Source organism: Cervus canadensis, chromosome 8 (assembly GCF_019320065.1).
Source record: "Cervus canadensis isolate Bull #8, Minnesota chromosome 8, ASM1932006v1, whole genome shotgun sequence".
NCBI lineage: Eukaryota > Metazoa > Chordata > Mammalia > Artiodactyla > Cervidae > Cervus > Cervus canadensis.
In genome coordinates, this window is record NC_057393.1 from 73,592,936 (window position 1) to 73,616,109 (window position 23,174).

The window sequence follows — 23,174 nt, forward strand, 5'->3', positions numbered from 1 at the left end:
GATAGTGGCGAGGTAGTAAAAGTTTAGAGTTTGAAAAAACGACTTCTCCAAGTGATGGCAAGGTACAGCTGGAAATACACTACTGAAATATGGCTCAAGGAGATTGAGGTTGTTCCACTAAGTATGACTTCTCAGTAAAATGTTCGATCCTTGAGGTTAGAAACATGTTTCAATCCTGCTTCATGCTGTTTGGAATAGGGCAGTCAAGGAGCTGTGTTGGGAGCGTGTGGTGGCCATGTGGACTTGATGTCATCCAGTTTGAATGTTTGTGGATGATAATTTTAAGGACGGGAGGGAAGTGCTAAAAGCAGAAGCAAAATGGGAGTTTGCTTAGGAAATATTAATAAAGAAAAAATAGTCTGCAGTCACCAGTGTGGAAAAAAGATGACAACCATGTTTTCTCTGTTCGGAGATCCTGGGAGGTGTGTGGGAGGAGGGCGGGAGGAAGTGGCATGTGGGCGGGAGGATGAACTGCCTATACGTGGGGGATTCCATAAGGAAGGTGATGTCCTTGTGGGGAAACCAGGTAAAGGAAATGATACAAGGGATAATCGGGTAGACTGATGAAATTCATTTAGTTAGGGATGGACTTCCTTGGTGGTCCAGTGGTTAAGAATCCTCCTTGCACTGCAGGGGCATGAGTTTGATCCCTGTTTGGGGAACTAAGATCCCACCCACATGTCGCAGAACAACGAAGTCTGCGCGTCACAAGGAAAGATGCCCCGCGATGCAACAAAGATCTCACATGCTGCAACTAAGACATGACATAGCCAAACAAATAAAATTTTAAAAAATTTATTAAAAAAATTCTCTTAGTTAACAGCAAGAGCAGGATAAGAACTCAGGACACCAGATAAGAGTCTACATTATGGACATTTCTCAATGCTAGAACTTACCAAGCTACTGTTTGATCTGCTATTGTTTCAATTACAGTATACAGGGCAAAGACAATCCAGTACATCATCCATCGAACCTGCAAATAATAAAAATACTTATGAAATAATAGACCAACATTATTTGTGACTCTGAATAGTCATATATATCATACATAGTATGCTGGATTAAATGAAGAAGGCGATGGTTTAATTCCCAACAGGTTTTATGCCTGACTTCCTCATATCACCACATCAGTTGTCCTGGGACACAAGAAATGAACGATAACAAACCTCTAGGCTTAATACAGTATAATGCAGGAACCTAAATGAAAAAATAGGACATATTTTTCTTAACTAGAGGAAAATTCTTTAAAAGATCTTATTACATGCTTCCTTATGAAGACTATTAACTGTTTAATTATTATAGAAACCATATAGTATGATATGACCACATTTAATCTTTATTAGTCTTTTAAATCTTGCATTCTTTATTTCTCAATATATCAGTCTTTGGAAACCGAAGACTGATCCTGGATTTGTTACATCCATAATGCTAGTCACCCACTTTGAAAGTCTAAGGTTAGTATCTCCTTCCTCCTCCCCTAAATGTAAGCCTGTAATCTTTTACATATCCTTTTCCTTCTTCTTCTCTAATACTGTAAGAGTCGATGCAATAGACCAAATATTTGTGTTCCCTCAAAATTCGTATTTTGAAATCCTAACCCCAAATGTGGAGGTTATTAGATCATGAGTCCTCACGAATGTGATTGGTGACACAGCAAAAAGACGGCCATCTATCAACCAGGAAGAGGGCCTGCATCAAACGCAGAATCTACCCGCATTTTGATCTTAGACATCTTAGCCTCCTGAACTGTGAGAATAAATTTCTGTTGTTTATAAACTAGTCTGTCTATGTTATAGCAGTCTGAATGGACTAAGAGAGTAATTCCGGATATTTTTACCTCTTGTCTGGACTAGAGCATCCTATAAGGTCCCTGAGACTCTGTGTCTCTGTAGCAATCCTTCTCACAGAATGGTGCCATATTCATTTTTCTTGAACTCATTCTCACAAATTTATACCTTTCCACCTCCCTAAGCACACAGACTCTTTTATCACTCACATAGGTTGGATTTTCATTAAGGGTTAAAATCTCTGCTTTCTCAATAATATAATTATAGCTAACACAAAAAATCATGCCGACTATAGGCCAGAGACTGTGCTAAGAGCATCACATATATTAATTCACTTATCCCCCACAACATTTATACATAAGTATATAACTATCAGGAACTGGTGGCACAGAGGGGTAAAATGACTTATTCAAGTTCATTTAGCTAGAATTTGAATCCAGGCTGCCTGGCTCTCGAATTGATGCTGTTATCCAATTTTACCATGTACAGAAAGGAATGTGAGGAATTGCTGAACGTGAGGTCCAAGAATAACCACTACTTCCCTATTCTCATCACAATAAGTTGACAAAAAAAAAAATTAGGTCTCTATAATTAGTTAAAAAACTGACCTATTTAGTTTTAATACAGATGCTTCTTTGGGTATTTTATAAATATGAAACTATAACTCAGGTAGCTTTAACAGTTTTCTGTTTGGACAAATCAACTAACAGCCATGAATAACTTCTGAAACAATGTGTTGTGACATATGAAGAGTAATTTACCTTGTGTGTATGTGTGTGTGTGTGTGTACTTGCTCAGTCGTGTCTGATTTGTTGTGACCCCACAGACTGTAGCCTGCCAGGCTCCTCTGTCCATGGGATTTCCCAGGCAAGACTACTGGAGTGGGTTCCCATTTCCTTCTTTAGGGGATCTTCCCAACCCAGGGGTTGAACCCGTGTCTCTTGCACTGCAGGCAGACACTTTACCACTGAGCCACCTGGGAAGCCCAATTTACTTCACTTAAGAGCTTAATAAACTGCCCAAAGCAAATAGCACATTGCCGCTGCTGCTGCTGCTAAGTCACTTCAGTCGTGTCTGACTCTGTGCGACCCCAGAGACGGCAGCCCACCAGGCTCCCCCGTCCCCCGGATTCTCCAGGCAAGAACACTGGAGTGGGTTGCCATTTCCTTCTCCAAAATAGCACATTATCTACATTTAAAATACAATGAAACCAATTTATGATTATCATCTCAAATTTTAAAAAAGAGTTAGACTAAATATTCTCTTCAGTTTTTCACTTTTCATGAGTTACTTTACTCCCTCACTGCTGCCAATTCCAAGCTTTTTGTCCCAGTATGGAGATTTTTATCCAGGGTTAAAATCCTGTGTGTTTTCTCTTGCTGCCTCCCCTTCTTTTAAAAGCAAAGTGAAGCTCTCACACAAGTTCATTCATTTAGCCTTTCCAAATCAAATATTAATTTAGTACTTTTACCTTTCAACTGTATTCACAAGGTTATCCTCTCAAAGAGAAATGAAAGCGAAAAACCTGGAAACAAAACAGTGTACTTTTATAGGGCTAGAAGGGACCCTGGAGGTGATCAAGTTTTTTTGAACTAAACAAGTCTTTATTGAAAACAACTGTAAAACAACTACAAAAAAACACACACCCTGCTCTTGTTGGTCCTTCCACTCTACTCACTGTAGGGCTCTTGAGGAGACTCTAAGAAATCCCAGTGCTCCATGGGGCAGAGTTCAAAAATAAATAACACAGCAAACTCCTCTCCTTTTACTGAGGGCCAAAATAAGTAAGTTGTGCAAGAGGCTGAGCTGGGAAATGGGCACAGGGCCATAGTCTACAATGAAGCCAGAAAAGGCAGATTTTCAAACAAGAGGTTGCTGTCAGATCAATCTTTTCATTTCTCCCCCTCTCCCTCTTGCACTCAACACGAGGATTTCAGTGTAAACCTTACCACCTTCTTTCCTGGGAAAGTGGCAGCTTAAGTTAACTGGTCTCTCATAGGAAGTTTAGGAAACTTTCAGAAAAATAAATGACTTAAGTCAATGCTTGTTATTTTTTCATTATTTCATATTTTCACCATTTTACTATTTCACATTATGGCTGTGATCTTCGAAATGGATAAGAATGAAAAACAACACTCCACAAACAGTCATAATTTACCTGACAGAGTTGAATAGAGGTGAAAGGAACTGTACGGGTAGTTAATGCTTGGTGATACTCCCTGAGATACTAGTTCTCAAATAGACTTGAGCTGCTAGAGTCCCATACATTCCAAAAGCACCCTGACTTCAGTGAAGGCAAGTACTTGTTCAGTTTTCAAATTCATTTTATTTATTTTTATTTGTTAATTTTTGGCTGTGCCAGGTATTAGCTCTGCCATGTGATCTCTTAGCTGCAGAGTGTGGGATCTAGTTCCTTGACCAGGATAGAACCTGTGCCCCCTGCATTGATAGCACAGAGTCTTAGCCACTGGATCATCAGAGCAGTTCCTTAAATTCATTTTAAAACCCACCAGATATATAAGTTTTTTCACATATATAACATTTATCTTAAAAAAAAGACTATATTTATTTAGGTTGTGAGAATGTTAAATGATGCCAAAAATTTAAAAAGGAGAAGAGAAAGAAGGCTCTGTTTTTTTAGTTAAAAAACAATAACAAACTATACAATTAATAGTGTATTCCTAGTCATTTTCCTGAGGTATTGGCTCAATTTTATATAAGCAAAACTCCATGGTTCTAATTTATCTTTAACAACTATATTCTTTGACAATCTACTCATAAATTTATGTATTTTTTTGTTTTCCTTGTTAGAAATATGGACCTTAAACTATAGTTGAATTGAGGTAATAATTAAATGAGTGCAGTGAGTGTGTGTTATTGAATGTGAGCAAGTATGAAGAAAGTTAACCTTGAAAAGATATTGCTTTCTTTTTCCTATTAATGGATTTGGTTGGGATTTTACACCAAATGATTACTCAGCAAACCTTTTATTAAAACTATACCTCAAGGCTGTTCAGCCTACTCTTTAAGGTCTAGCCAAAAGAAAATAACAGAATGAAGTCAAGGTCAAAAAGAAAGGAAGAAAGAAAAGAGCAAGACACAAAATGATAATTAAAAATATGTTAAGGTAAAATATTCTTTAGATGGACAGAAAACATCAGTAACAAAATGTAGTACTAAAACCAAAAAACTGGTAGGAAAACAATGCAAACTGATAATCTCATGATTGTATATAACCAAATCTAATAGAAATAAATGCTATTAAAATGTTATGCAAATAAAAGTCAGTAACTTAACAGGCAGCTGTAATATATCATAATCCACCTTTAAAGTTACAGGAAAAAAAATTTATGTTCTTAAGAAAGTGGGAACAAATTCAATTTCTTTCCAGTTCAGAAACAATTGGTAAAATCAACATACCAGTGTTTAGATATCTTCATGAGAACAATGAATAAGAAAGCTACTCAAAAAATTCACAAACAAATGGTGGAGAGAGTGTGGCGAGAAGGGAACCCTCTTACACTGTTGGTGGGAATGTAAATTGGTACAGCCACTATGGAGAAGAGTATGGAGGTTCCTTAAAAAACTAAAAATAGAGCTACCATATGACCCCGCAATCCCACTCCTGGCATATATCCAGAGAAAAATATGATCCAAAGGGATACATGCACCCCAGTGTTCACTGCTGCACTGTTTACAACAGTGAAGACGCGGGAGCAAATGAAATGTCCATCGGCAGAGGAATGGATAAAGATGCAGTACAAACATACTCAGCCATTACAAAGGATGAGACAATGCCATCTGCCGCAACATGGAGGGACCTAGAGAGTGTCACCCTGAGTGAGTCAGTCAGACAGAGGAGGAGAACTGCCCTATGACCTCCCTCATATGTGGACTCTAGAAAGAAATGATACAAATGAACTTAATTATAACATAGAAAGAGACTCACAGACTTAGAAGACAAACTTAGGGTTGCCGGGGCTCGGGGGGGGGGGGGGGGGGGGGATAATTAGGGAGTTTGGGAAGGTCATGTACAAATTGCTATATTTAAAATGGATAACCAACAAGGGCATACTGTATAGAAAAAAAAAAAAAAGAAGAAGAAGAAAGCTTTTTCTTTACTCGACTCAAAAAGCTTTACTCAACTTTTTCTTAAAAGTCTTTTTGACCCCAGGGAATTGAATTATCCAACGAGGTGGAGCTTATGAGCACTAAGATGGATACACACACACACACACACACACACACATATCCTACTTTTGATTCATCTTTCAAATAAAATATAATGTAGACAATTCCTAAGGACTCAGGTGTGATCATTACATAGAAAACTCATTGATACAGCTATAATAAGCTCTACCTACTTCACGTCATGGGACTAGAAACAGGAATATAACAGCTTCTGTCCTCAAGGATTGAACATTTTACTGGAGAGAAAAACAAGTAAATAACAGTGATAAACAAAATGTTCTGCTGTTTTTACTGCATTAGACGCCCTAGTTCCCAGTATGAATCAAGAGCACAAGAGTTTGAGGAAAGCTTATTAAAGGGACTATTTATATAGTTGTGGGCGAAGTTCAAGAAAACCAATAAAGAATAGTGGTTCACCCTTGAGCTGGTGACTGCAGGAACCGGCATTACTCGCCTGGTGTGAAGACGGGTGGACAAGGACAGGTTTCCTGGCATCCACACAGGGTAACCATCAAGGTGTGGTCGCAGGTGGACACTCACAGCAACCTCTGGTGGCAGGGAGGAAGCCGGGAAAACTGTACTCTGACCTCATGCTCACCCAGACTTCGGATTTTCCGCAGGAGTCTCTCATGAGCCAAACCCAAAGGGAAGTCAGAAATGATGCAACCTGTATGGCTCAGCCTCCCGGGCCCTAAAGCAAGGCAAAGAAAGGTGGAACGTGGAGGAGAAACTCCGCTGGAGGGGCAGGTGGTAGGTCCCAGCACTATACAGCCTGTCAACTCTTAGAAATATATCAGCAATCAAAATCATTCCTTGCCACTTTCACAGACACCTCACCAATCCAGATGATGATCAGCTCTGTCCAGATTATTCTCACAGTGTCTTAAGTGATCATTCTGCTTTTCTGGCTCTTTTTGCGTACATCACTCAGAGTTTCTCCTTAAAGAGCAGGTCATTGTCATTGTTCAGTCACTAAGTCGTGTTCAACTCTTTGTGAACCCATGACCGGCGGCACGCCAGGCTTCCCTGTCCTTTACCACCTCCTGGAGTTTGCTCAAATTCATGTCCATTGAGTCGATGATGCCATCCAACCATTTCATCCTCTGTCACCCCCTTCTCCTCCTGTCCTCAATCTTCCCCAGCTTCAGGGTCTTTTCTAATGAGCTGGCTCATCACATCAGGCGGCCAAAATATTGGAGCTTTAGCTTCAGCATCCATCCTTCCCATGAATATTCAGGACTGATTTCCTTTAGGATGGACTGATTTGATCTCCTAGCTGTCCAAGGGACTCTCAAGAGTCTTCTCCAACACCACAGTTCAAAAGCATCAGTTCTTAGGTGCTCAGCCTTCTTCATGGCCCAACTCTCACATCTGGACATGACTACTGGACTATATGGTCATTCCTCTGCTGAAACTCCTCTGTTGGCCCCCATCAGAATTCTTACCTTGGCCTACCAGGCCCTGTGGTTCTGGCTCCAGCTGCCTCTCTGGCCTCATCTGCTCCGTCCCTCCTTCCCCTGTTCTGCTCCAGTCACATCAGGCCCTTTTACTATCCTTCCTGGGTGCAGATATGTTCCTGCCTCAGGGCCTTAGTACTTGCTGTTTCATTGTCTGAAATGCTCTTCCCTCAGTTATCCATGTGGATAGCTTTCTCACTTCCCTCAGGTCTCTGCTCAAATATTTATCTGAGAGCCCTTTCTTCACTACCCCGTTTAAAATAAATGGGAACCCTCTTACACTGTTGGTGGGAATGCAAACTAGTACAGCCACTATGGAAAACAGTGTGGAGATTCCTTAAAAAACTGGAAATAGAACTGCCATATGACCCAGGAATACCACTTCTGGGCATACACACTGAGGAAACCAGACCTGAAAGAGACACATGAACCCCAATGTTCATCGCAGCACTGTTTATAATAGCCAGGACATGGAAGCAACCTGGATGCCCATCAGCAGATGAATGGATAAGGAAGCTGTGGTACATATACACCATGGAATTTTACTCAGCCGTCAAAAAGAATTCATTTGAACCAGTCCTAATGAGATGGATGAAACTGGAGCCCCTTATACAGAGTGAAGTAAGCCAGAAAGATAAAGAACATTACAGCATACTAACACATATATATGGAATTTAGAAAGATGGTAACGATAACCCTATATGCAAAACAGAAAAAGAGACACAGAAATACACAACAGACTTTTGAACTCTGTGGGAGAATGTGAGGGTGGGATATTTCAAAAGAACAGCATGTATACTATCTATGGTGAAACAGATCACCAGCCCAGGTGGGATGCATGAGACAAGTGCTCCAGCCTGGTGCACTGGGAAGACCCAGAGGAATCGGGTGGAGAGGGAGATGGGAGGGGGGATCGGGATGGGGAATAAGTGTAAATCTATGGCTGATTCATATCAATGTATGACAAAACCCACTGAAATGTTGTGAAGTAATTAGCCTCAAACTAATAAAAAAATTAAAAAAAAAAAAAAAACCAAAAAAAAAAAAAAATAACAATGTCCTTCTAACTCCCTTATCATGACTTATTTTTCTCTTTAGCACATATCACAGACACATCTAACAAATACTAAAATGTTTTCCTTGCCTTTCCTTACTAAAATGTAAATTCCAAGAGAACAAAGCTTTTATTTTGTTCTGCTCAACCCTCTGTGTCTGCAGAGAAGGAGCTCAATAAATGTATGAACTGTTGAATGAATATGAAACTACGCAGAGCTTAGTGTGTTCCTTTTTGTAAAGACTGCAAAACGCTTAGACAAGAAGGAAAGACGGACAGTTGAATATAAAGGAGTCTTTTGAGGCCTGGTTTGAAAAGAAAAATGGGGAGAATAAAAAATAGCATGAGGCTAAATGAAAGCACGCTTATAGCCTCAAGGATTGAACATTTTACTGGAGAGATAATGAGATTCAAATTATGAGGAAGCAGGAATACTTAATGGGAACACGATCCTGTATGAGATAGACAAGGATAAGATGAGAAAGAAGAGTGAGATCAAGAAAGAAGCTGGGGTGCATCTTCCTCTGAGATAGAATCAAAAGGAGAGGGGCCATGTTGGGAAGAGGCTGCAGTGGTTCATAGGTGAGGACCTCTGTCTTTACTCTGCAGTAGGAGGGCAGGTCATCTTTAACGCTGGGGATGGTGGGAAGGAGAGTGGATTTCAAAAGAGTAGTGAAGGTTTACGAAATTTGTTTATATGGATGGAATAGGGATCTGCCTAGGGTAGAGATGGAATAGAATCTGTGACCAATGATGCCCTCGGCTTCTCTGGGTGTCAGAGAGAGGCGGCTACAATGAAAGGTGTAGGATGGTGAAACAGGACAGGGGTGGAGGTGACAGCTTGCTGTTCACAAAAAGGCAAATAACAGAGGCTGGCTGGGGAGTTGCCCAGCCGGAGCTGGTGCTTCTCGGTCCATTTCTGAAAGAGGTAGGGCCATGTGTCCACTTCCCGCCAGTAGAATATTAGCTGAGGCTTTTGAGTGTATCTCCCCACAGGCTCTTCTCTCGTCCTGTGGCTGGGAGGGCAGGGAGCAGAGCAACCTTGGAATCTACATATTACAGATGGGCAGAGCCCCATTTCTTCTTACACGGTTGTTTGAGAAACATTTCTTGATGAAGTCAACACTAACCTGGACTGTTATGCTAAAGACAAATGTTTTTATATTCCCCCCACCACTGCATTTTTGTTTCAGCTTAAGAATCTGCATCCAATGCAGGAGATGCAAGAGATGTAGGTTCGATCCTTGGGTTGGGAAGATCCCCTGGAGTAGGAAATGGCAACCCACTTCAGTATTCTGGCTTGGGAAATTCCATGGACAGAGGAGCCTGGCGGGCTACAGTCCAAGGGTTGCAAAGAGTCAGACATGATTGAGTGAGCAACTTACCTGCTTACTTATAATTACAGCAGTTTAGCCTACCCTAATGTAAAAGGTTATCATCTAACCTCTGTGGGAACTGAAAGAACCATGGTTCCAGAATTAGGTGGACTTCAGTCACAGGGCTGTTGGCTGCCACCTGTGACACCGCTAATGCCCTGGTTGGCACTGCTGGATGCTGCCACCACAATGACCTGGAAATGGAGGAGAGGAGCATCATTTTAAGAAACTCTGCCTGAGATATCCTCAGGGGACTCTCAGAAATATTGGGGGGAATTCTCCTGGTGGTCCAGTGGCTAAGACTCTGAGCACCTAATGCAGGGGGCTCGGGTTCGATCCCTGCATGAAGAACTAGACCCCACATACTTCAGTTAAGACCTGGGGCAGCCAAAAAGAAGAAACCGGAAGATAGGTAAGAACGATGCTCTCATGCAGCAGACGGGGGCAAAGCCAGAGAAATAATATTTTAAATTATTTTCATTATCCTTTGGCTAGTGTGGCCTCTACCTGTATAAATTTGTTATTGTCTGTAATGTCAGTACATGTGACTTACAGAAATCCCTTGGTACTTTCAGTTGGCCAAGAAATCAGATACAGACGCTCATTAGAAATACACATAAAGTTTAAAATAATTATATTCTGAGTGGTAAGCCAAAATATTCAGAGTAAAATGCATAAAAGTCAGTGGGAAGACTACATGAAAAACAGTTGTTCAATGGCCTATTTTGCTGACTTTGGTTTTGTTTTCCCAAGAGCATACCTAATGACTATTACAGTACCAAGCACAAAATAAATGTTAAGAAATATTTATTAAATTATTAGTGACCTGGGCTAACTTATGAACAATAATATAATTTCCTTCTTTTTCCTAATTATTTTGTAATAAAGTTCTTTGGAAGTGGTCACAATAAAGTGGCAATCATTTATCAATATTGGGACACACTTTCTTCACCATATTTTTCATAACTAGAGAAATGTGATGGATGTTTTTTAAAAATAAAATATTTGCAAATAAAAATTACCCAAATGAAATGTTAAAATCGTTTAAATATCAAAATAAATTTATTTTCTAAGAAAATATACTCTTATAGTTAGGCAAGTTCTTTCTAAAACGGAGTCATCTATGATATAAAACCACAGTATCTAAAATTACATTCTGGTTTATACAGTGCATGGATTAGATTATCCTACTTAACAAGCCAGTACTTGCTTTATTACTCACAATCCAGAAGGCTTTTGTAAGACTTAGCGTTTCACAAACCCAGACAGTCATGTGATAGCGTTCTTGCTTTACTCTCCCAAAGGAATTAGGATATTTTAAGCCTGAGTGAATACTGTAAAATGAATGTACTCATAGGCTAAATTTACTATCAAAAGACCATGCTCCATTTAATAGGTATGCATTTACCTATTCCTGATGCCAAAAGAAAAGTAGGCCTCATTTCATGGTTTTTAAACATTTTTCAACAAAACAAGTTTTTACGATTTAATATTCTGAGACAGAATTTGCAATGCAATTGATTTAGATCCCAGGACAAACAAATAAAGCAAACAAAAAGTGAACTATAACTGTAAAACAATCCTCCTGATTTCCATCACAGAAGTTGAGAGTAATGCACTGGTATATTTATATTGGGGAATGTCATGTTCTCATGTGAGGCACATTGCTGTACATTCACAAGAGTTATGGAGAATTGTGGTGAGGGCATGTTAATTCAAAGGCATCTTTCTCAAATTGTATCTTTACATAACTTATTCTTGCTATGCTATGAGCACTGTGGTATTATGATAATAACGTCATTGACAATAATGTATGTTAAATGATATTTGTTATTCAGTTGCCTGGTCATGTCTGACTCTGAGACCCCCATGGACTACAGCAGGTCAGGCCTCCCTGTCCCTTGCCATCTCCTGGAGCCTGCCCAAGTTCATGTCCATTGCTTTGGTGATACCATCCAGCCATCTCATCCTCTCCTTCTGCCTTCAATCTTTCTCAGCATCAGGTCTTTTCCAATGAGTCAGTTGTTGCCATCAGGTGGCCAAATTATTGGAGCCCCAATTTCAGCATCAGTCCTTCCAATGAGTATTCAGGGTTGATTTCCTTCGAGATTGACTGGTTTGATCTCCTTGCACCACAGTTCAAAAGCATCAATTCTCTGGTGCTATGTGCTACGCCCTCTTTAAGGTCAGGCTCTCACAACCACACGTGACCACTGGGAAGATCAAAGCTTGGCTGCGCAGGACCTTTGCTGCACTTTGCCAGCAAGTGATGTCTTTGCTTTTTAACACCCTGTCTAGGTTTGTCAGAGCTTTCCTGCCAAGAAGCAATTGTCTTCTAATCTCATGACTGCAGTCACCATCTGCAATGGTTTTAGAGCCCAAGCAGCAGAAATCTGTTGCTGCTTCTACCTTTTCCCTTCTATTTGCCATGAACTGATGGGGCTGGATGCTTTGATCTTAGTTTTTTTAATACTGAATTTTAAGCCAGCCTTTTCACTCTCCTTCACCCTCATCAAGGGGTTCTTTAATTCCTCTAGTTCCTCTTCACTTTCTGCCATTAGAGTGGTATCATCCGCATATCTGAAGTAGTTGATGTTTCTCCCACCAATCTTGATTCCAGCTTGTGATTCATCCAGACTGGCATTTCTCACGATGTGCTCAGCATATTAGTTAAATAAACAGGGTGACAATAAGCAGCCTTGTGGTTTAGTTGTACTTGTGCAAGTACAACTAAATTGTACATGCACAACAACACAAAAGATATGTTAACTTGACACATATTACTCAGGGCCTATTACAAACAAAATGCTTTGACATGATATAGTCACAAACCTGGATGCCAAGGCATTCCTATGCAGAAGAAGTTTTCATGGGAGGGATGAGTGAAAGAAGACATATAAATGGATAATAAGTGATTACCAGCACAATGTTTGATCCAACATACAGCTAGTAATATTTTAATATACTATGTATTATTCATTTGCCTTGTATGAATGACATTTTTTCATTTCCAAAGGAAAGTCTTCCTAAAGGAAAAGGAGAGCCTCCACCCCCTCCAAAGGTCATATATACTCTTTGTGCATACATAACCTACTTTCCCTTGCAGTGTATCTCGGTAAAGGTTTGCATAACATCTGCCTCTGCCTTTTGACTATTACAACCAATGTTGTTGCCGTTCAGTTGCTAAGTTGTGTCCGACTCTTTGCCACCCCAGGGACTGCAGCATGCCAGGCTCCCCTGTCCTCCTTTATCTCCCAGAGGTGGCTCAGATTTGTGTCGATTGAGTCGACGATGCTATCCAACTATCTCATCCTCTGTTGCCCCCCTTCTCCTCCTGCCTTCAATCATTCCCAGCTTCAGGGTCTTTTCCAAAGAGTTGGCTTGTCACATCAGGCAGCCAAAGTATTGGAGCTTCAGCTTCAGCATGTGACCTTCCAATGAATATTCAGGACTGATTTCCTTTAAGGTTGATTGCTTTGATCTCCTTGCAGTCCAAGGGACTCTCAAGAGTCTTCTTAACAACCAATAGGGACTGATACTGTCTTGTTCATCGTCATGTTACTAGGACCTAGCCATCCCTGTACCTAATAAACCAAACACACAGGAAGGCTTTTACTGACAGTTTCTTAATGTTAAGGTCTGAATTGATGAACAATTCAAACAAATAACTCTAGACTGCAAAAAGGAATTCATAACATATAACATAGTCTATTTTATCAAAGTTGTTATCAAAGTTATCAGATATTAACAAACTTTTCAGTGTCTCTTAATTTCAGATTATTTGAATCATAGGCAATTAATGCCAGTTTTTCAGAAAAAATGAAAAATTACATATGCCTAATGATTTCAATTATAACCACACTAAGTAAATCCAGAGCATAAAATGCTAAAATATGCTTCACTGGAAAAAAAAAATATCCTTGCTGAGTCTGAAAAGAAATAAACACTGCTGAATTTCAGACCACCCAAAGAGAACTTTATTTTCTGACCATTAGTTATTCCCTCAAGTCAGCTCATCCAAAAGATTCATTCTACATCACTTTCAGAGACAACAGAGAGAACTTCTAATAGAGATTTCTTTAGAAACAGGATCGAGTTGAAAAGGTTTCTCTTGTTTCAGTGACATTATGCAATAATTTGGTTATTTCATAATGATTTTTCCCCATTAAAAACAAAGAGGAACAAAATGTGAGAAATCAAATAGAAAAACGCCCTTTTTTATCCAACCCAGATGGCTCAATTATGGGATTTTTCCCAGAGCTGTGCCAAGTTAGAAGCATGCTTGAAAATAAGCTAGTTGAAGTTCAATCCACAGTGAATAGAGACATTGGTTGAAAATACTTTTTTCTTAAAAAAGAGGGGGCATGTGTTGGGGGGTAAGTATGGTAGACTAGGGTTGATTTGCGTTTCCCTGGCTTTGGGGTGCTTCCTCCCTCACGGCCCCACTGTCTTAACTTTCTATAGCTTGCCAGGAACTAGGATGTTTGGGAGTCAGTTATATTAATACTTTCAGATGCTGAACTTGCATCATGGTTTACCTGCAGTTTCCAGACATCACTGCCAAAGACCTCACAGAATATCCTGTTGTTTTGAGGAGGAAAATCTCATATTATACAGATGTATTTGGTGTTAAAATGAATTAAAATGGGGCAGACTGCAACTAGAAATGATACTCTTTCACAAGATTACCCTGGCTTTTCCTCAATGCTCTTGAGTCACAGAAGCCCCATGTATCTCATCCCTGATCCCAAGTAAGTTTGAGGAACTTGAGAGAAGGAAAAAACACAGAAATGTTTAAAAGCTAGATGATAATTAATTTAAAAGGAGTGTTGAAAAGAAGATAAAAAAGCAGGAACTGCTATGGGAATTGCTCCCAGGAGCAGAATTTAAGAAGGAATGACCTCTTAGTACAAAATAACTCTTTGCATCCACACTGGCTGATAATTCGCACTTCACTTTTTCTATTATTTGAAGTCCTATTGATTCATTTGGAATAATAAATATTTGTTAGAGACACAATTCACTTTTAATAGAACCGCACAGAATTTCTCATGGATTTTAGCATGGGACAGAGCCTATGCAGATAGAAAGGAGTAAACTGGGTTAAATGGCCATCCTAATTGTCATGCTTCCACACTAAATTGCCATCTTACCTTCTTTATTCCTTCAGTGTTCTCAAAGTCCTGGGCCACTGCATTTCTAACTTGAGGCATTCCCAACAGCTGGCACGACTTCTTAGGCACCTAGGTCCCCTAGTTTCTCATGAATCTTTACACGATCAATTACACCTTGCTATTTCCACACGTGAACTAATATAGCCACTGAAAGGTATACTCTTTTTTCCAGATGACCGGCAAGATTATGACTAACACAGTAGAAGAAAACTTTCCTTCTTCAAGTGAAAGATACCACTTTCTTTATACAAGCTGTAGCTTTATAGGCTCAATAGCATATGTCAAACATACAATAATCATTCAAACAGTAAGAAGCTGCCTAAATACTACATGGGAAAACAGCATCTTCTCGAGAAGCAAAGACTGGAAGAACAAAAAAAAAACCTCTAGGAAGAATACATCTGTCATGACTGACAGTGAGTCTGTGCTATCAAATTATTTTCCTTCAAAAGCATGTGCAGTCAGCCTCACATAGAGAACTGAGGTTCACATTTGAGTGAAGAGACAGAGGCAAGTTACAGGGCCTGGGATACTTGGGGGATGGGGCGGATGGATGTGTATAGTGGGCAGGACAGGATGATCACTGTGAGTAAACACAGTGAGGGGAACAAAAAGGTGGGAGGGAAGGTACAGGAAGAAAGGCGGATGATTCCAAAGAGAAACTTCCTTGATGTAGAAATGTCATGTATGGAAACTAGGAGAACACCCTTACCCCCCAATAGTATATGCTTAACTTCATTAAAACATTATTCTTGGGGACTTTCCAGTGGTTAAGTGGTCCAGTGGTTAAGACTCTGAGCTTCCACTGCAGGGGGTGCAGATTTGCTCCCTGGTCAAACTAAGATCCCATGTGCCACACAGTGTGACCAGAAATTTTGTTTTAATTTTTTTAATAATATATTCCAAGTTGTTAGTCCATTTACATACAGATGTTTCTAAAGTAATCTATTTGTTATGTTGTGCCCCTCTGCCTAAAATAAACTTATACTAAAAAAAGCACAATGTGGTAATTATTCACTTTTCAGAATATAGTAAGATACCTCTCTTAGCAATGCTTTCCAGTTTGGCTGTGGATAAGAATTACTTGGGGATTAAAAGCAATTATGCAGATTCTGAGGCTCCATCATCTCAGGGAAGAGAGAGGGCAGCAGGGTGTTTAGAAGGCAAGCTCTGTGAATTTGTAACGTATAAGCAGAGCTGAGAACATGCACAAAATTCTTGCTACCTGAACTGTGGTGTGCAGACCAGCAGCACTGGCAGCAACTGGGCGCCTGCTGGAAACGCAGTATCTCAAGCCCAGGCCAGAACTACTTGATTAGAATCTGCATTGTAAACAAGATCCCAGGGAGATTCCAGTGTTCCTCAAAGTGTGACAAGGACTGCGGTGGGAGGTGCCCTGTGTTTTTTCTGAAAATACCAGTTAGAAGGAGGTGGTATCATTCATGAAGAAAATGTAAAAACAGCCTTGGGTTTGGAAGCAAGATGAACTCAGTTTGAGAATTTGTTCACTATAAACAATTAAAATACACCCTTGTTTTCATAACACTGTTTAGACACATCATCATTTTTTTAAAAAAGAACCTCAAAAAATAGAAGGAACTGAGCCGTTAGCCCACTTCTCAGAGGCACTGTTTCTGGCTATCAGTTGAAAAGATAAAAGCTTTGAGTAAACTACCCAGGGTACGGCAGCCTATAGGCTCTTCTGCCCAGAAGTCCCATGCAGGATGTCCCATTCTAGGGTCCAGAGCTATCTGGACACAGACCACTGGATGGAAACCCTCTCCCTGCCCAAGGTGGAAGTGCCCTTAGATTTTTCTCCCTAAGAGTATGTCTAAACCTGCTTCCTACAGAGAAAGTAAGAACATTGATGGGCAGGTTGAAATTATATTCAAACATCACATCATTGGCAAAAACGTCCTCAGTTGGCTCTAATAATTTATTCTGACAATCTTTTAAAGAAAGAATATAATGCAATAACATTGAAGTGTTAAACCTTCATTTAAAAGATGCTGTTGCAAACCTTTGAAAGTTAATATAATATTTTCAAATAAAATTACTTAACTCCATCTATTTCTGTGACTTTTCAAGACCTTTTGATGAATTTTTCAATTTTACTTGCAGAGTTTGAATCTGTGGTTAAGAAGAGTGATCAGTCTATATAATTCTATATATCTTAAATTTTTATAGTTATTAAAAAATCTTCAATCTTTTTACAATCTATTATATTTCTGAAGTAACATACCACTTGTGAGCTTTTAAAATTACATGAGGTTTTCTGACAGATTTTATTTTTCTTACTTAGCTAAAGTCTTCAGGAACAGCTCTAGCTTTTATATTTTTAGGAGGACCTTTCACAGCGTGATGGCAATCTGGCTGACAATATGATGATTATAGCTGTAGCTGGTGAAGCACTATATTACTGAAGTTACATAATGGAAAGATGATGTACATATGTGAACACTCCAAAGGTAGATCCTGGTATTCTGTGAAAGAGGAAACCTCTCTGCTTAAATAATATAAACTCTAGCTAAGAAGGAAAAGGAAAGATTAGGGCTTCCCTGGTGGCTCAGTGGTAAATCATCTGCTTGTAATGCAGGAGATATGGGTTCGGTCCCTGGTTTGGGAAGATCCTCTTGGAGCAGGGAATGGCAACCCACTCTACTATTCTTGCCTGGAGAATTCCATGGACAGAGGAGCCTGGCAGGCTATATACTCCATGGGGTTGCAAAGAGTTGGACACGACTGAGCTATTAACACTTTTTTTCACTTTTTCAGGTATGTCTTACATTATTAGAAAACATTCCATCTTTAAATAAAAAAAATTTACTCTAAAATTATAGGAAGAACTATGTTAGGCATTCATTTAAAGCCCCCCATTCTTTAATTTTCTGTCACTTAAACCCTGTCCTATTTATTTTGTCAATTCTTTTTCTACTCTCCTCTTCACCTTTTGTTAGATTTACTCAAGGAAACAACTCTTAGAAATATTGTAATTCTCTTGATTTTGTTTTTATTTTACTTCTGCATTTTTATTGCTTTATTTATCCTACTTTCTTTACAGATTGCTTTAATTCTGATATTTTTGTTACTCTGTGAATCGAACGCTTCATTTTTCTTCCTGCTTGTTCAAAATAAAAGTGTTTACACTATTGCATTCGAGACTGTTAATATTCAAGAATATAAATTGTAATAAATATATTACTGCCATTTTTACTTTTGAATTTGCCTAGTACTGTACTTTTGAATTTCTCGTGTACTCAATTATTACTTCTCCCTTTTGGAACTTATTGGGGGGTTTTCTAGTAGTGAGGCTATGGTTTGTGAACAGATATGGGGGAGGCAGAACTGGCTGCTTCTGAACATGGTTTTCCTGCAGCAGGGAGGCTGCTGGCAGCTGAGTTTTTTGGTGTTTTTGGTTGCTGTAGCTTTTATGATTTTAAGCTGTTCCATCACTAGGGATTAGGGTGGAGGTGGCTAGGCCTCCCTCCAATTTACTATTTAACAACATTTCCTTTAATGGAAACAACAGTTTCTGTCCCTGATTTTTAAAATCTATTTCCATTGGCACTACAGTTGGTAAAATTCTTCCTAGATATTAGCAAAAGCCTGACTTAGCCTCTTAGGTTTAAATGTTACTGGGAGAATTTTTTTCTTTGTGTATGTTTTATGAAGCATTTGCATTGGACAGCTGTGGTTGCTAGCTCCATCTTAGCGTGAAAATTGTGGGAATGCTTTCATTTTACTTTGTAAAGGTCAAGGAGTACTCTAATTCACATTATTATATTTTAGCTGCCTTTTCTTTTTTTTTTGGCCTAAGATCATGCCCATACCCCCTGCAATGGAAGCCCAGAGTCCTAACCACTGGACCATCAGGAATTATCTACATTTTTAAAGTTTAGAAGGAATTGTGTTAAGCTTTTATTTAACCCCGATAATATAAATCTTAATTTAAATTTAACACCTGTTTCCTAAAGAGGATACACTGTAATGATCCTGAAGAAATTATTTTCAGAAGACATAAGAAAAAGTATGTCACTTGATGATTACAACAGGATCAATTACTTCAGGCAGTGAAATTACATACTAACATGCATTATATATAAAATAAGTAATCCCAACACAAAAAATTAAGTTTACAAAGCATACTCATCACCTACTTTAAGTAAATAAAGGTGGATTTACTTCATTAAAGAATAATGACCAACACAATATTGTAAAGCAATTATCCTCCAATTAAAAAAATTAATTTACATTAAAAAGGTAAATGGTAGAATATTAAAATGCATATCCAAACAGCTGAAATAAAAAATGTAAATAAATATTAAAAAAATAATGAACTATCCCAAGTGATTCTTTTTAACTGTCCCAAACAGAAACTGATTTTATCACAACTTGATTTGTGAACAACTATCTCAAGATAAGATACATGTGTATTCATTGCATGTCAGCTAAAATTACATTTTAAAATTGTTAAGGATTGAAAAAAATAATATGTATTACTATTTCAAACCTATCTCCTATGTGAACACATTTAAGAAACCAATGTTAATGGTAAAACAAGTATTATTTGATATGACAATATAAATCAACCACAAGTATCCCACTCCTAAAGTCAATTTGGAAATACGGGTAAACATAGTAGAATGAATGTGTGTGTGCGCTTAGTCGCTCAGTTGTGTCCAACTCTTTGCGATCCCAGAATGTACACATTTAATTGTATCCCCTTTACAAATGTCATTAAAGTAACAGTAAAGTGATTTTTCAGAAAGACTTAAGTCAGGAAGAATACAGAAGAGAGCATCAACATTTTTGGACCCAGGAAAGAAATGGATGAGTAGTAACTGAACCTGAAGAGCTGAGAAAACTGAGGAGCGGACAGTGGGAAAAAGTGAGAAGCAACCCAAGTTTACATTGAAGAGCTTCCAAAAGGTTAAAAAATTGGTAACACAATTCTTGGCCAAAAAATGACAAATGGAGGATCACTGTAGGGATACTGTGAGGAGCAGGGCAAACGAAGGATGGCTGCAAGGACACTGTGAGGGGCAGGTAGATCCTTGGATGACCTCCCACTCTAGCGTTCTGGTGACTCCCCTCCCTCCCCCTGAGGCTTATTCTCTGGAAAGAGTGATTGTTGGATTTGCAAATCTCTGGTGCAGTTGAGTAAGGCCAACAGGGATTAAGTAGCAGATTATAAATTGAGTATTTGAGGGCCTCAATCCTTATTTTCCCACCAGAATGCCAGCAACCAAGTGCCTTTCAGACTGGAAGAGTCTTCTCTGTGAAGAATCTGCCTGGCACAAAAGAAAACACCTGAAGATATAGACACTGATAATTTTCTGAGGAAACGACTGTGATGGGTTGAGATGTGTCCCCCAGAAAGATATGCTGAAGTCTGTTATAGACTGTGTTCCCCTAAAATTTGCAAGCTGAAATGCTAACTAAACCCCAGAGTAATGGTATTTGGAGATAGAAACTTTAAGGAGGTGATGAAGATTAAAAAGGTCATAAGGATGAGGCCCCACTTCAAAGGATGGGGCTCCACTTCAATAAGTGGATGGGTCCCCACTTCATAAGAAGAGTAAGAGATCCTAGAGAAATCTCTCTCCCTGCATGCAGAGAGAAAAGGTCATACGAGGACACAGATAGAATGTCTATAAGCTACAAGGAGGTCTCCCCCAAAACCAACCCTAATGGCACCCTCATCTTGAACTTGCAGCCTACAGAACTGTGAGAAGAAACTTAATGTGGCCTGAGCGGTTCATTGTGTGGCATTTTGTTCCAGTAGCCAGGCAAGACTACTACAAAGTTCTAACCCTCAGAATGTGACCCCACTTGGAAACAGGGTCACTGAAGATATAATTAGTTGGGATGAGGTCATCTTGGGGTATGGTGAGCCCTTAATCCAATGTGACTGGTGTCTTTAAAAGGAGAAAAAAAAGAGACTCAGAGACAAAGACACAAGAGGGAGAGCATCATGGGATAACAGAGGCAGAGACTGAAGTGCTGCCCCTGAAAGGTAAGAATCGCTAAGGACTGCTTCTAGCCAACCACTGGAAGCTAGAAATAGGCAAGAAAGGGTTCTCGTCAACAGGTTTCAGAGGGAAAGTGGCCCTGCCCACGTCTTGGCCCCAGAACAGCAAGGCAATAAAATGCTATTGTTTTAAGACACTCAGTTTGTGGCACTTCCTTATGGCAGTCCTAGGAACAAATAAAATTGCCTAGTTAAATCACCTTGTAGTGAAGATTACATTCAGCAAGCCTCTTCATGGGTTCAGGACTTTGAATCAGCTTTTCATTATAATATTCAAATATGAGTAGGGAACTGAGGATCACCTAACTTTTGAAAAAATCATACATGAAAAACAGAGACCGAAATGTAGAAAGAACATGTCTAAAGAGCTATCATTCATATCGTCAGACAAAAGGGAAGCTATTTTAAACAAAGTCAGAATAGGACGCTATTGAAAAAGGAACATTCAGAGAATAAAAGAAACCATCGGAAATTAAAACACAGAAGAGAAGACAAGATTGAGGAACTCTACCATAAAATATAGCACACACACAAAAAAAGAGTTGGGAAAGAGAAGAAAAAAGATCAGAAAATTAGAGAATCAGTCCAAGTGGCTTTCTAACTGAATAAAAGGAACCTCAGATAAAACAATGGCACCCCAATCCAGTACTCTTGCCTGGAAAATCCCATGGACGGAGGAGCCTGGTAGGCTGCAGTCCATGGGGTCGCAGAGAGTCGTACATGGCTGAGCGACTTCACTTTCACTTTTCACTTTCATGCATTGGAGAAGGAAACGGCAACCCACTCCAGTGTTCTTGCCTGGAGAATCCCAGGGATGGGGTTGCACAGAGTCGGACACGACTAAAATGACTTAGCAGTAGCAGTAGCAGATAAAACAATTAATGAAAATGAAGTAGAGAAAATCCTTAAAGAAATAATTTTAAACAAATTTCCAGAGTTGAAGGACAAAGCATTCTTGGATTAAAAGGGATGACTGAAGGTTTAGCAAAATTGATTGTAACTGGCTTACACCAAGGCACGTCATCTTGAAAATTTGAAACAATGGGGACACAGAAGATTCCCACAAGCAGGTAAGATGCCAAATGCCAAATGTGTCAGATGGCTGCACAGCAACACAAGAAGTTAAAAGACAAAATTCTGAAGGAAAATACTTTCAGCCTACCCTCTCAAAAAAAAAAAAAAAAAAACACCTCTCAAAAAGCCTTCTCAGGAAGAAAGGCGTGCATCAAAATGAGGACATAAAAGAAGAAAGAGGAAAACAGGAGATTAAAAAATCTGAGGATCTAAGAGTCAGTCTGGACTATCTAATGGATGAGAATACACGGAGAGGAAATTCACACATCTGTCAGAGTGTGGGTCTAAATAAGCAAAGAGAACAGAAAATGCCAAATAAGTGAACAAAACAAAACAGAAAAACAAGATAACGAATAACAAATTACTGTGAAGAAAAAGAATGGTCATGGCAGGATACTGTAGACATCAGATGCAAATGGTGTTTCTATGGTGAAAAACCTTATATAATAGGTACTGATTTAAATGCTTTGTTGTATTAACTCATATAATCCTCACAACCACCAGAGGAGGCAAGTACCACTACTGTACTTTTTTTCCAGATAAGGAAAGTGAGGCCAAAAAATAACCTGTTCAAAGATACAGCTAGTAAGGCCAAGATGATAAGCCAAGCAGCCCTGTTCTTTATCTCTAGACTCTATTGCTTTTTTCTAATTTAGCCTCAATAACATAAATACTGAATACTGATCCAACTCAAATTACATTCTAATGATAAGTGAAAGTGAAGTCGCTCAGTTGTGTCCGACTCTTTGCGACCCTATGGACTGTAGCCTACCAGGCTCCTTTGTCCATGGCCTTTTCCAGGCAAAAGTACAGGAGTGGGTTGCCATTTCCTTCTCCAGGGGATCTTCCTGACCCAGGGATCGAACCCGGGTCTCCCATATTGTAGGCAGACGCTTTACTGTCTGAGCCACAAGGGAAGTCTACATTCTAATGACAGTGGAAGGCTATAGGGAAATTATGCAAGTATATAATGACATTGGGTAACTAACAAATCATCTTTAACAGAAGGAAGTCAACTGATGAGATACAT

General features: G+C 39.3%; 1 protein-coding gene across 1 annotated transcript in view; it reads right to left on the minus strand.

The window, feature by feature from the left end:
- REEP3 (receptor accessory protein 3) overlaps positions 1-23,174 on the minus strand; it is a 100,388-nt gene that overhangs the window by 22,224 nt on the left and 54,990 nt on the right. The window contains exon 3 of the mRNA XM_043476855.1: positions 897-973. Within this exon, the coding sequence (XP_043332790.1) occupies positions 897-973 (77 nt within the window). The remainder of the gene's footprint in view (positions 1-896; positions 974-23,174) is intronic.